This window comes from Oculina patagonica, chromosome 4 (genome assembly GCF_052425735.1).
Source record: "Oculina patagonica isolate OP01 chromosome 4, crgOcupat, whole genome shotgun sequence".
NCBI lineage: Eukaryota > Metazoa > Cnidaria > Anthozoa > Scleractinia > Oculinidae > Oculina > Oculina patagonica.
The window spans coordinates 18,797,852-18,813,400 of NC_135761.1; the positions used below are offsets into that span (position 1 = coordinate 18,797,852).

The window sequence follows — 15,549 nt, forward strand, 5'->3', positions numbered from 1 at the left end:
TTGCGCTTTATAAATTAAAATAATACAGCCATAAAGTGCGTCTGTTCGAAATATTTTAATTTAAAGCCCTTTAAAAAACCTAAATGACGGATTTACATACCCTTTCATATACCTAAACCTCTGAAATCCCTACCCTTTTATATACCTGAAGCCTGAAAAAGGTACCCCTTTTGGGCGGAGCCTCCCCGTATAGGCCATTATATGGAGTAGCCCCCCCGGGAAATGGACAAGATGTTGAAGAAGTCAGCTCCTTTATCTACCTAGGAGCCACAGTCCAAGGGGAAGGTGGATCACATGAAGACATCAAACGAAGGCTGATGAATTGCGAGAAGGTGTTATCTCGAGATAACCGTTAGCTTTTAAGCGCCCTTCCCAAGGGTTTACGCATCGCTAGTTGCTCCCCAGGGGGGCAACGAACAATAACGTCAATGCAACTTATCATCATTCTCTGAAGAAGACCGCAGAAGGCGATCGAAAATTTAGAGCATTCTTTTTATATTTTTAGATCTGTTTAAACCATTTTTTATCTCCTTATAAATTTCCATTCTTTTTATCAAGTAGTTCTTGGGAGAATTTGTTCCCTACACAGAGTCAATTTCTCATTGGTGTGCATCATTATCCCTGGGTTAAATTGATGTTACAGTAAGTGCTTGCAATGGAGCGACTCTTTAAACGATAATAATTCATCAAGATTTGTTAATAATTATTTTTGAGCTCTTGGATAATGCACATAATTAGGTTATTGGCATTTTCAAACAGTAAACTATCGTAAACACAAGTGGCTTAAAAACAGCACTTAAAACGTCTTGGCTAACTGTCGAGTTACTCGACGATCTTTGAACGGTGATTTAATTTGTTTTTCACTTGATTTATTGATTTGAAGATGCTAGTCTGATGCCTTTTATTTTACCCAGAAACGTAAATTTGGATCATTTGCTCGCTTGTTTGTCAGTCAGGTTTAGTCTTGAAGAAAACTTTTTTCTTTCAACAATTCGATTTAACCTTTTTTAATGAAAAATGTAAACACCTAACTTCTTCATTTATTATTTTTTTCCAATCATGGCTTCATTTTTCTATGACGAATTTGTTCTTTAATATTCACTGTCATTCATTTCTTGGCTGAATAATCGCACTAGGGAATATGAAAAACTTCTGAGTGCCGATGTACCCTATCGAAGCAATGTAAAATCACGGTAAGCTACGCGGTTAACTCAAGTAAAACCACTCACCTTCTTGTAAGCTAATGTTTTTGATGACCAAATTGACGATTTGCTAAACGAAGAGAAGAGAAAGTGATCGAGGAAAATTATTCGCGATAAAACAAGTGTGTGAATAATAATTTAACAGCTATATTAAGATTATTTTTTTACAGGGAATGTGATTGGCCAGATTGGCTTGTTTTTTTTTTGCCCATTTGTCCAATGAAATGAATTCTTCTATTTGTGAGTTACAAATACTGACGTTTTGCATAAGTTGACGACTTCGTCTGAATATTTTTCTGCCCTTATTCCAAATATTGCACCAAATTTTTCAACGCAAAACAAAACGGTAAAACGGGAACGAGTATTTTCCGCTCAATATTTCTAACGCAACTAATAGTCAAGAAAAGTTGATTGAGAACTAGGAAATCAGAGTAGTCTTCATGGTATTGATATTTTCACATCACCACAAGATTCAATATCGCGAAAAATTTTGGAACTTTGGAAGTCATGATCACACATAAGAACCTTCAATGTGCGACATCAGACAATCTTATGTTGCAAAACTCACTGCTTGAAGTAAAAAATGCCTTGGTACGTTTTCATTTTTGTGGGTTTAAATTGGCATCCTTCGTTATTTTGGTTATGCTGAGTGACTCGTTTTTTCTTAACAAAGACTGAGGTAAATCTGCCATTGACACAGTTACAGAGAAATACAGTTTCAATTTCCGGCATGTGGAAAACACCAGTTTGAACATTAATTTCCAGTACAGCTTACCACATTGCTCTGTTAACGTAACTGTTACACCGATTCCGATTTACGCCATTCTTAAAAAAAAAGGTAAATATAAAATGTGAAATATACGAAAGATGGATATTTCCGGACTTTACTAAGTCTTACCAGAAACCCATATGGGTTTCTGGTCTTACTAATGAGCTCTTTAGAGCAGGAGAAAATAACTTAGAAAAACTTGGAAACAAGGATCGCACGATTTTTCACAAGTTGCTGCTTCTGTAAATTTATCTGTGAACAGTTTTTTATTTTTAAAAACTGAATGCAACCGATCGAACATTGATGTTAAGTTTCCAAAAGGACGCTCTAGCGAAACCGTCTAAAGGAACATGTAAAACAATCACTCACCTTTCAAGTAAACTTGCGTGTCTCGAAATCTGCAGAGAATGATCTTTAAACTGGAGAGGAAGGAAACCGAAATTTTAGATTCAATATTAAATCAAGTAAAGAAATCAAACTTGTGACTTACGTGGTCAGCCGAAAAGTAAATGAATCTCGATAAACAAGTTTGTAAAATGAAAACAACTTTATTTAGATTCAAAGTTGCATTCTTACGATGAATTTCATTCGCCGAAGCAATGCTTTTGTAAGCATTTTGTCCAATGAAATGAAGTCTTCCATTTGTAAGTTACCAAATACTGACGTGTTGCACAAGATGATGGTTTCGATTCAATAATGTTTCCTAGTGCTTGGTTACAATTTTCATAAAGCTAAACCAAAACTTAAAAACATACAATTAAATTTAACCTGACAGGGGAATATTATCCCTCGATTTCCCAAGCACAAATTATTTCAAGACACATTCTCTATATTGTAAAGCAGCACTTCTAACAGACTTTCTTTCTTTACGCCTTTGAAGTACTGGATTATACCACCTTCATTAGTCATAATAACGCCTGAATGTGATGAAAATTTCCGAGTCATTAAATAAATAAAAGTTTCCACTTTCCCCACTAACACATAAAGAAATTTCACGCTGTCAATAGAAAGTAATAAGTGTGCCCCACACCAGACCCGCCGCCACGATTCCGAAAACGACGACGCTTACAGTTACACGATATTAATTGCGTTTGTAGGTTTCGTTGCAAGAGACTCATTTTTACGTAAAACATTTTTCGATATGTCGTCTAGTAAAATCTGTCAGTATTCGTTTTATATGTAAAAGTTTGAACGCAGTTTCGGCGATAGCACGAAATGTTATTCACAATAGTCCCCCCTCCCCACCCACCCACTACAAAGCGACAACTACACGATGCGTAAAATAGCACGAAAAGGGAATTTTAAATCTTATAGGCTGCGTTAATGATATCATTAAAAAGAAAAGAAAGCAATCTTGTGGACGATGCAGATGATCGCAGAATGTTTCACGAAGTTATGGTCCAGAGAACTACCTCGACAAAATTGGAAACTCTGTATTGAAACTTTTATTGCCGGTCAGACATTCAAAACACTCTACCGTGACAGAATAAAGGCACTTATTTTTTAAAATAAAATAACTTACCTTTCTTGTAGAGTTTTGCGTCTCTCCGAATCTGTAAACAACGACTGGGAAAGAAGAACGAGAACTGCATGTTACATTTTACTATTATTAAAAAAAAAAAAAAATGAATTAAAAAGCAGACTGTGGCGAAAAAATAAAACGTAGCGAAAAGTTTTGTCGTTTGTGCTGATGCTAATTAGCCCTCCAGTCGGCAAATGGAATGATTCTGGACAAAACAAGTTTGTTAATTAATTTCGCAACTTTGAGGGACGTTTTCTGCCAAAGTATCACACAGGCATTGTTCTTCGCCAGAAATCAATTCTACCATTCGCATGATTACGAAATACTTTCAGTTTTACATATGAAGCAAGTTTCACAAATAATTTCCGGGATATAACCTTTAACATATATATCTTTAGTAACGGTATGATTACGCTTAAACAGCAACGAATTACATAGGGTTACCCTAGCGTTCCCACATTTCTTCTTTTTTTTTATCGACGTGTTTACAAGGCGCTAGGGTTACTCTAGCAGCTAGGGTAACCCTAGGGATAACTCGCCTACCCGGGACAACTTTATTTTGGCTCCAAAAATCTAAATATGTTTAAAAATACCGACAAAAACAGCGAATTGTGACCAAGAAACATCGTGTTCATTCACAATTTGTCGTATTTTTGCACTGGAACGGAATTATTTTCGAATAACAGTTTCTAACGACAAAATTTTACAAGGTTAACTGAAGCGAAACCGGTGAAAGTTGACCCGGGTAAGTAGGGTTACCCTACCTGCGAATTTTGCTTGTAAACCCGGGCTATCTTCTAACCCACTTGCTAGGGTAACCCTAGCACCTAGGGTTACCCAACCTGCTTGTAAACAGGCCCTAAATTCTCAGCATTCTGCCTCAGAGCTTGCCGGAGTAATGACGTTCCCTCGTGTTTTATAGAATTTCACACCGTTGACATAACTGTAGCTTAAGTTAAAATCTGTTTACGTGGCGGCCAGACGGTCTTCATGCAAATCAAAACTCTCAAAGCGGGGAGCGAAAAGAAAAGAAAATGTTTAAGCTATTTAATGTATTTCTCATACGATGGTTATCTTCGCTGACTTTTCGCGAACGAAAAGCGCCGGTTACCTGTCCTCTCCAATAAGTAATATTGTTCCAAACCGTCGAGTGTTCCATTGTAAATATTTGGCAATTATATTTTTTTAAGTGAATTGTTTGATAGTGAATATTTGAGTTCCGGGTGATTGCGTTTGTTTGACAGGACTTTTATCGCAAATACACTGTGATTCATTATAATTAACACTTCGGGCTATAATCACTCGATATAATCAACACTCCCTGTTTCTGCCAAGGACGATTTACGAATCATCGTAGAGTTCGAGGTAAACCCAACCAGTCTAACATAGTAGAAGTATAACTTAGTTTTTTTTTTTTTTTTTTTTTGGGGGGGGGGGGGGGGGGGGATAAGAAACGATAGCCAGAGTGTATCATAATTAAATAATCACGATCTCACTATCTTGTCAAGCTTTATGACTAAACAAACGGAAAAATTACCATACACGCAGATGTTTGCGTGACACGCGTGACTCTCAGTCTCTCGCGCGCGTTCATTGAGGAATCGTGAGCGGTTCGACCTCAAGTTCAACACCAGAATGAACTGAGACCATTACTTGACCTTTTCGTTTACCTCCGCTTATTGATGTGATGCCATCAAGAGCGATATAGTGTTTATGGGAATTAAAAGTCAGTAGTCTCCTTGGAATCAGAGATAGGAAATTTTCAAAGTATGTTTCTGTTACCAAGAGATATAGAAGGTATGTAAACTGAATTGGTTAGTGGGGGTGGGGGAAGGGAGTGGCTGAAAATGCGACTGCATGTTTCCCAACGTAAACACATCTAAACTCTTAAAATTATTCAGGAAATCTTATTTTTACGACTTTTTAAGTTCACAGACCGAATATTACAGATAAAAAGAAAGACAGTTGAAATCGGTCTTCCTTATTTCCCAGTATTCAATGTTTAAACTTTAAGCAAATAGCCTGGGTGCCAGAGGTTTTTTTTTCTTTTTTGCAGGAAAGACACTATTTCGCCAAAAAAGTCCCTCTGGCACCTAGGATATTAAGCAAATTGAGCGAGGAAAAAATAATTTTCGTGATATGGTGTGGCGCGCATTTTAAAGAGACTGTGTCACGGATTTTAGGCATAAAAAAGAAGGTACGGATGGCAAAAATGAAGAAGATTGAAACGGATTGCGATATGGGTTTTTGAAATCTTGTTGGGCTGAACAGTTTTCAAAGTTAGTTTCGTTTGCATGTAAATTTAAATTATAACGCCTGGAGACACATTTGGTTGCAATAAAGCTATGGTTTTGTCATTAAGATCCATAGAAGTAATTTCTTTGCAAAAATTAAGTTTTACAGCGAGTATTTGGCAAAGCTTAATAAAATAATCTTAACTCAGCCGTGACACAGTCCCTTTAAGCATTTCTAAATTAAAATGAGTGTAGTTAATTCAAAGAGATGCCTGCTGCTCCGGTTTGGCAATTGAAGAAAAATTTGCCGTAAAATCCGCCTTATACTTGTGTTGTCTGTGTTGTTTTTAAACCATGAGAAAATCGTTCCATTTGAATGCTTTTGATTTAATTCCCTAAGATTAAATTTCGCGCAACAAACCTTAATGATACTACGTTTGTTTTTATTTTTTGTGCTCTCGAAAACGTATTGAGTTTGTTCCAATTATCTTTGGACAGATTAGGAAAGTTCGCATTTTGGTTGATTTTACAGTGATCGTTTGACTACCCGGCATCACTAGTGCTTTTAAGACTGACTTTAGGGCCAAGAAAAAATTGTAAACAATCCAGATGTCAGGAGGCAAAATCAGTCCTTCAAGAGAGAAATATTGGAAGCACCGCACCAGCAATCTCAGGGTAATTAAAGAAATAAAATGTTTAACAAAATTGGAAAAGAAATTTACAACCGATGGGAAATTGAAAAAGTACAGTTGGCCGGGTGTTTACAGATATGTGTGTTCAAGAAAATTATGAGTGGGTCAAAATCAAAATTTTTATTTTGTCGTCCAAAAGAAGGCAAAACCAAAAATCCAAAAAAAAAACAAGTGACTACAGAGTAAAGCTGAGGGCCGCTTTTTGTTACACGGGGTAAGCTTGAGCTCGGATGTTTCTGAGGTATCTGAGGCATCGCTTTGTCCTCGTAGTTCTGCATGATTTGTGGAATCTTGTATCTTCGCTATTTTTTACCTTATTTCTTCTTTTAGCTTTTTTTATTTAGTTATACTTTGTGGCTTTAATTTTAGCCATGTAGGCTTTCCTTTGGCTCCTTTGAGCCTTGACGCGTGAATTTCCCAAAATTTCTAACTGTTGCACGTAATTTTCGAAGTCTCCTGTGACACTGTGGAAATCACTTGAGGTTTCAATGTGCCTTTACAAATCTTGTAACTTTCGATTTTTATTTATAATTTTCGCAAGCCAGTAACAAAATTTGGTATATTTAGGAATTTTCGTAGCTGCGTTTAATCTTGGAGATATATGTCACAAAGAGAGTTTGGCAACTAAAAAGCATTAAACAAACAAACAAACAAACAAAACAAATTTCCATTACCTTTGTCAATCTCCCTGTCTTTTATTTCAAACAACAAACGAGAAATAATTACAAAGCGAACCCAGTAATCACACGAACCCTCGTTACATTACAATTAAGCAACTTTTCAGAGTCCCATTATAAGCGTTTATGCAGGAATAGATGTTTTGTCTCGGATCTAAGCCTGAGGTTTAGGAACTTCTTCAACATAGATCCGGGACACTGAGTTCCATCCTGTGTTGCCGTTAGCGTTTCCGTATCCAGGACAATTACCGATCCAGAATCCCACGCGCACCTTGCCTTTGTGGATGTTGTTACAGTGCCCCTCAATATGGCGGACACGTTGGAGATCTTTATGACCACGTCCTTTCCACATGTACACAATACCGTCAATTGGCAGGGGAGCTGCACATTCAGCACCATTGAAAGTGAAATACCAGCGTTTGCAGCAAGTGTCACAGTTGTAGATTCTCAGGGCGCCAGTATAGTAAACATGGAGAGCTGTTTCAGAAAAGTTCTTATTGAACACACAGTCCTGCAAACAAGTAATGATACTATGAAGGAAAATTAATAAATAAATCAAAATAAAGTTCATTTTCAGCCTTTATATGTAAACTTCCTTGCGTTAGTTATATAGCACAGTCAAACACATTTTTTGATAAACTTATGACCCTTACAAAATTACCTTGATCAGACCGTTGTCTTTGCCGTCGTCTTTTTTCCACACACACTCTTTCCAGTTCTTATAAGACATTGCACCAGGAGTCCCAGGGTTCCCACTCGTTCCACTCTCTCCGCGCTGTCCCTTTTGACCGGGAGGACCCTGGACTCCAGGTTCTCCTTTTGCGCCATCCTTTCCATTGATACCAGGAGTTCCTTTGGATCCTGGAGGACCCTGGGGTCCAGACTTCCCTGGGCTACCCTGGTCACCTTTGGCTCCTTCACGGCCATCACGGCCATCACGGCCTGGTACCCCAGGAGACCCAGGCTTGCCGTGCAAACCAGGGACACCACCATAACAGAAAGGAGGAGGCTGCTGGATTGGAATAGATGTTTTGTAGATGAGTCGGTTAAAGGCTACTTTGGCTGAAATTAATGTCAAAGCAAACATTTTTTTGCGGTCTTATGTGTTGACTGGCGGCAATAAAATTTGATAACAATGATACAATTGTCAGCCTAATAGCATTGTTAGTTTGTTTAAAAGATGAGCCGAATTGATCATCAGAGAAGTTCTTCAATCTTTTCGCGCCAAACTGTTGATACGTCATAGCAGTGTATGATATTTAATGTCGCATCTGATTTCGCCCATAGTTAAATCAATATTTGGAGAGAAATGTCGTTTCGCAATTTCCAGCAATAAACATTGACTCATAACGCATGAATAAGAGGTAACTTACCATTTTGTAGGATGGTTGATTGGCTTTATTTGCTGTGGCGCAGTAAACCAACAATGACATCGCAAACAGAGACAACAAGGAGATCACAGAGACTTTATGCGAAATGAGGGTCATTTCTTTTTCACGATCTGCGGCAGAAAAAAATTGGAGAGACGATATTACTAAAATGTCGCAATTTTTCGACATAACGATTTCATGGAGTAAGTCCATAATGCCAATTTGGCCTATAAAAGCATTTGAATTCCCTTTTGATTAAATTAAATGTTCATATGTAAGATTGCGATATCGATTACACTTTTTCAATCAGACACTTTCAAACAAAGACGACTTTTGAAATCTCTCGCGGAAAGCTGAATTTTAAACTTAGCCGATAAAAAATGAGAATATACTAAAGTATATCAATTCAAACTTCTTTCTAGCAGGGCCATGTTTTTCAGTCCTTGCACCTTTGATATGAACTAATATTGGGTACAAATTTATTTTTTTCAAAGAACGAGCGATTTCTGAAATTTTGGGCAGATCTTCCTTCTCGTAGAAGAACCCACTGTTATTCATTATTGAAAAAAATAAATATAACTGTTCAAAACTATAGGGATTTTTTGACCGTCTTATGATTTCTGCTTCAATCTGGAATGATATCGATCTTATGTTTCTAGGTAGTAACAGTTTTGCTTTACAATATATACTTAGGAATTTCAGATTTTTTTGGCTAGCTAAACAGGCGTCTGAATTCAATTTTTCCACTGGTAATAGCTGATATCGTGAAAACCGTTTAGCAAGTACGAGCAAGAAATACAGAGAAAATGGTCATACCTCAAAGCTCGAAGGGTCGCTTTTCTGTTCCAAGTACCTGTTGAACAACTCACTGTAAAGGAATGATAAGTAAGCTACGTGTACAACTGAGTTTTCAGCCTTTGTGTTGACTTTGGTTCGTGTTCGGACCAGTTTGTTTTTGACCATGAGTCAAGCTGTTTCAATAGAACATTACATCACTGATAATGTTAACTTGCTTTGTCTTTACACAATAAATTAAAAATAAAAGTATTGAGTTCATGTTACCTTGTACTGAACAAATAAAAAGTTATTTTCAGAACTAAAATTACGAGTTGTTTTACACACAAGAACGCGAAGAGTTTTTTTTTAAAAAAGGATGATAACTTTTCACCCTCAATTCCTCGATTGAATTTAAAAGAGCAGTTATAATTGTGCACATCTGAGGGATCCGGAAAGAAAACTCTTGGTTTGCAGTGACTTGTTTGTCGAAGAGAAAATAAAGGAAAAATAAATCACATTCAGCTCGCCCCTTAGTTTGGTGAATTGTCACAGTTTAAGGCAACCGCCATTGGATTGAGAAAATATTTTCATAAAGAGTTGAAATTATTTGGAAGCCATCAGATTAAAAGTATATTTCCTTTTACTAACATCAAATCTTTTTTCATTAAAAGGTTGATCGGTGGAAATGTTTATTTTACTTCCATTTTTTAATTACAATTTAATGCCCAATGTGAAATACAGAAACTAAATAAAATACAAATTAATATACCAATTGTGCCCAAAGGATACTCAGCAAGAGACTAACCCCATACAAGGCAGACCACCTTCAAAGAAAGAGAAAAAAAAGTATCAAAAAAATATTTTCTCATTTCTCGAAGATATGTAGTGTCTTTTAAAACAGGAAATACTTAAGGCTTGACGAACTAACTGGGTGGTGTGGTAACATGTTACACTGATTTCAACAATCATATTAAAAAAAGCTAAACCTAACAGTAAAGGTACGCTATTCTCTTATTTTCCTGTTTAAATTTCTTTTTCATATGATCCGCTGTAGCTCAGTGTTTTATTATCAGTCCTTTAATATGCTGTACGTAACAATTTTCTCTCAGATTTTTTCCCCATGCCAATATATAAAAGCTAATATTTAGCACCGACAAAAATATGTAAGTGTTTCGATTCGTTTCATAATGTATCGATCGATTGCAATTGTATCTTTTAATTTTATCTTTCCATCTTAATTGTGTCCGCGGTTTATTTCCACAGTCAAGTACTTCACTGAATAGATTCATTTAGGTTTTCTTCTTAACTCGACTTTTTGTAGTTTGTTTCAGTGTACCTTTCCTCTGGATTACACCCATATTCGCAATAAAATCCACTGGAAATCGGTGTTAAGGCGAAACAACATTTCTAGCCGATATTTTAAGAAATATACGACTCTAGTGATGTGGTGGTTTTTATTATCACAAATAACATTTGCATTTACCTCGACGTTTTTAAAATCTGCAGAAAATTCTAAGAAAAGGCAGTGCCGGCTGGTAGCTAGGAGTTGGCTTTAGAACAACATACACCACAATTTTATTCATTTGAGTCGAACATCGATAACCTACGTTCTCTTTTTCAAGTTTTAATGCCTGGTTTTCACATAATCGCTGAAATGTTTAATCCCCACACGCGCACCAAATCCCTCTAAGTGGGTGTTCATTCTCTTGAAATTCTCTGGATGCGGAGTCGACTGAGCTAGCGAGAAAATGTTGTCCTGGAGTCGGTTTCAGAAGAACGCGGCAATGAAATTGCATCTTGGTTGGTGCAAAAATATTCATTTCAACCGAACATCGTTAAAGTCTACTCTCACTTTTATTTCCAGTTTTAACGTCTTGTCAGTTTTATATGATCGCTGTAGCTGCTTTATCACCGGTCCTTTAACTTGTCTTGCTCGCACCAAAATATATAAAGTCTTTCCTCATTTTCGTGAAATCGAATATGCACCGACCACAATATTCACTCTTGGACCAGTTTTCGCTTCTCAGTAACAGTATCTTATGTTTCATTTTCAGTTGGTGTTCCTCTCCATCTAATGAACGCCAAGATACAGTAGTTTACTTAACAGATTCATTTAGTTTTTCTCTTCCAGTGTTTTCGCTGTGGTATTCTTCTTTCTGGAACGTGCTTACAAAACTGGTCTCACTCATGCATATCTGCATTGAAAGCTACAACAGGCGCAATGAAAACTCTCATACCTGCTACTTAAGAAATAGAAGACGTTTTTGCGCAAAATTCTCAACAGTTTATATTTATTTTCTTTCTGGAACGTGCTTACAAAACTGGTCTCTCTCATGCATATCTGCATTGAAAGCTACAACAGGCGCAATGAAAACTCTCATGTCTGCTACTTAAGAAATAGAAGACGTTTTTGCGCAAAATTCTCAACAGTTTATTTTGACCTATTTTCGAAGACGCTTATAGGCGTTCTTTTTTCATTTTTATTTCTAACTCGAAAATGTGAGACAGCAACGAAAATAATTGGTTCTGCGAAGTGTGCGTTGTTATCTTTATTTTCACGTCTTTAGTTGGTTTAAGAGATATTCTTCATTGTAGAGGCCATTCTTGTAGCGAAAGCGAAAGTTGTAATGCCTGTCTCGCAGAAATAGGTCGTCAATTCTTGGCCATTCTAAAAGCGAATGACAGCTTCAAATCTGACAAATGGTGCAGTCACAATTCGGCTAACTAAAATCACTGAGAACTGAATATCTATTCCATTTTTGTAGTGTAGCTCACTTTCGTAATATTAACGAATTGCAGTATTTTCATTTTTTTATAGCCCGATCCTAACATTCTTGGGTTTTCACAGGAGAGAATCAATTTTCGTTCGTTTCTAAAAGTTAGGGAGTGAAAACTTCTGAGAATTGCTGCAGTGCAGTTACGATCGGCTAATTAAAATTACTGAGAACCGAGTATCTATATCTTGTAGTAATGCAACTCTCGTTCGCTGTATTAAATAATTTTAGTATTTCCTTTTTCTGATAGCCCGATACTGATATCACTGAAAATAGAATTTCCTTAAATTTGCATAAATATAATATGAGTGGAATTCCACACCACTGATGATAAGTCGCATCAGTATATTTCATAAAATATGCAAAATAAGATCCTTGGTAACTGCATGTACAGTCATTTATTAGAGTGAAAATATTAACCTACGCCAATTTTTTACGAGCTGCTGAACTAGTTTTGATCATAAGAAAAAGGACGAGCAAAAAACTTGAAACTAAATGAAAAGATGGCTGTAGCAAAGTCGAACGATTCACTATTTAGCAGAAAAATAAATTATCGTAATATTGGACAAATTGATTTAAAAATAACATAATTAAATCCCTTTTAGCTCCTTCTCTCTATCGCCCAAATCCGAAATCACACTGATTTTTTTAATTCTTTTAATAAAACAAAGTGAAGTTGCATTTGTGTACTTCAAAGTAACTACAATGTTCTTAAACTTTTCGGAGGATTTGGGTTAAAAGCTCTTGTTGTTTTGCCATGCTTGTCAACACAGACGAAATTGACCTGCTTGTCAAAAAGGAAAATACAATTCGTGTTCAGCTCATTCTTTACTTTGCTTAATTTCATAATGGTATACCTGTGCCTTAAAAAAGGGTTCGTCATGAAGTATCCAAAACGTTTGTATATATGATTACATTTCATCATAGAAAAAATTGACGTAAATATCCTCCTTCCTCTATCAGCATAATCCGAGATCACGCTTTAGGACTTTCTTTAATCTTTTGTTTTAACCAACCTAATAGTTGTGCACTTCAAAGTATAACTACGGTTTTCTTTTTCCGTGGATTTGAGTAAGAGCTAGCGCTCTTGTTTTGGCATGCATGCTTGTCAACACAGACGATTTTGACTTGTTTGTCAAAAGCGAAATATAAATCGTACTTGGCGCATTCTTAACTTTGTTTAATTGTCGTAAGAGTATCTTTGCATGAAAAAAGGGTTCGTCCTAAAGTGCCATAAAGTTTATAGATATGATTACACTTCATCAAAGAATTGACGTTTCAAGATAGTCGAATCTTCGGCTTTAATTGCTGATGATTGTTCCGTCCCACAGGTTTGTTTGGTTTCCAAAGATTTTTCTATATTTGCATTTATAAACATGTCAGTCAGACACAATTGTACGTGTTTTTTTCGATAATTGCATCGTTTCAACGCCGTGTGCTTTTACAATGTTTACTATTTTTTCTTATCTATATATGTTGTTAAAACGTTTTATTTTCCCGAAACAAATGATTTTCAGGACTCTGGCAAATCGATCGCTCCAGGCTTGGTATTGTCGGGACTTATGTACCCCGATTAATTGGAAATTTCTTCTTCTGCAATCCTGTGCCATTAAAATACCTAATTAATCGAGATACGACCAAGTTATGCAAATATCCAGTTTCAAAAAAGCATCGAAGAACAACTCTTCCGTTCCCGTCAGCTTTTATCGCCTAGTTTCCTTACAATCACTGGAGGCCGGCGCTAAAATTCGGTTGACCTCGCGATTTAAAATTTTCTAATGCGTAATGATTCTCATACGGGTTCCATTATCGGATTTATTGGCGATGTCCGAGCGACGCGTGTTTGCCATTTGTATACTGGCTTATCGATCACACTCGTGGCGAAAATTTTTCGGCCAATATCTAAACAAATATCAGTCTGCAGGATTTACTTTCTCAAAGTTCATTTTATGTTAATTGAAATGAACATTTCTAAAGAAAATCACAATGACTCCTTTTCACATTTGTAGTTCTTAACAAAACCTACACATGTACGACGAGGTCGTTTTGGATCTCTTGTATCTCTCTCAAGTTTAACTCGGCTGTCGAGGTAAAGGATCGAATTATGATGAAAAATTCACCGTAGCTTAGTTTATACGTGGTTTACCTTTCATTATGAAAATCGGCATTCATTGACTGCGTCTGACTCTGATCGGTTGTTTAGACGGGGTAGATACAGTCATTTGATTAGAGACGGTACTTTTATAGATTGCGCTTAGAGAAAAAAATAATTTAGTCACAACGTTTAAATTTTCAAATGCCTTCATGATAAACACCTTCAAATTGTACAATATTTTTTCCACTGCAAACATATGCATCTTGATGCTCTTCTTGTTGGTAATCACAAATATGTTACTTTAGCTGAGCTAATTTTTTGGTTCTAGTTGTGCTAGTGTGTGAAGCCTGTGAAGGGTTACTGAAGACTAGCCCATGAAGAAAGCCAACGATCACTAGATTATAAATGATATTACTCTTAAAAGATTTTCGCAGTTTTCTCAGTTTACGATGTAGCTCGTATCGTCAGTGTATTATTTGGCCCTTTTCTCTACCCTTAAATATCTCGATTGCTTAACTGAACACGAAATCATTCAACACAAAATGATACTCATCAGTGTACACGTTGCAAACCTGACTTCAGTTCTTGGGAATCATTGTCGTTTTATAAAATTAAATTTTCAACTTACCTTCGCATCATCGGCCTCCTTTTCCCCCGCATCGATCGTATTGTACGTTGACGAAGCAGTTTTGTAAAATGCTCGAACTGTTTTCATACTTCTCAGTAAAAACCACACCTTTTGGTCAATTTAGCACTGTTTATCAACAATGAAACGCAATCTAATGAGGCCATTACTTTGCCTAGCACCCAGACCTTATCTTCCCGCTAACGCTTGACGTCACGATTACCTACACACGACGTCACAAGTTCCCAGCACCATGCTCGCGCTATGTGCTCGGTCTACAACGAACGCCTAAAGGACTAGGTCGAGTCGAGATTTATTAACAGAAAAAATGATGTTTGTAGTCGGGTGAACTGTAAAATCAAACTGTATTACTGTAGCTTTGTATCCAAAGGGACGAATGGCACATTTGGATTTCGCCCAATCAAATGAATGACATAACATCCGGAAAATTAACCGCTTTTTAGCACAGCTCTGAACCCGCAGGTTCCAAGTTATCTGGAACTTTAATTAATGAGTAGTCCTTTCTCTCCATCACTATAACGCTTTATCTATTGCAATGTTTCACGAATTAACTGTCTTTTCCCGACCTCGGTTGTGTTTTACAGGCAATAATAGTAAATGTTACGGAAACAAATAATTCCGCAGAAAATCCTGTGATTTTTTTAAAGGAGAAGTTCATTTCAAAATGGCCCTTTTTTCTCTTCACGCCAACGAAAAGGTAATACAAATATATATTACTCGCCAAAATTTCAGGTTCCAAAGATAAATTGGTTTATATGCGTGGGTTTGGAATGAAGCTGAGTGTTTGTTGG

The 15,549-nt window shown here is 36.6% G+C and overlaps 1 protein-coding gene across 3 annotated transcripts; it reads right to left on the reverse strand.

Moving 5' to 3' along the window:
- Positions 1-7,098: 7,098 nt before the first annotated feature.
- On the reverse strand, positions 7,099-14,865 carry LOC144651844 (uncharacterized). Of its 3 annotated transcripts, none has more exons than XM_078511880.1 (5): positions 14,741-14,865; positions 9,283-10,067; positions 8,470-8,597; positions 7,758-8,105; positions 7,099-7,607 (listed from the first exon to the last, which is right to left on the reverse strand). In XM_078511880.1, the coding sequence occupies exons 3-5, from the start codon at positions 8,581-8,583 to the stop codon at positions 7,251-7,253; spliced, it is 819 nt and encodes a 272-aa protein (XP_078368006.1). In that variant the 5' UTR covers positions 8,584-8,597; positions 9,283-10,067; positions 14,741-14,865; the 3' UTR covers positions 7,099-7,250. The 3 variants fall into 3 exon arrangements, with proteins under 3 accessions (XP_078368006.1, XP_078368003.1, XP_078368005.1); XM_078511877.1 differs by having other exon boundaries at positions 7,758-8,108; XM_078511879.1 differs by having other exon boundaries at positions 7,758-8,108; positions 9,283-9,334; positions 14,741-14,821.
- Positions 14,866-15,549: the final 684 nt, after the last annotated feature.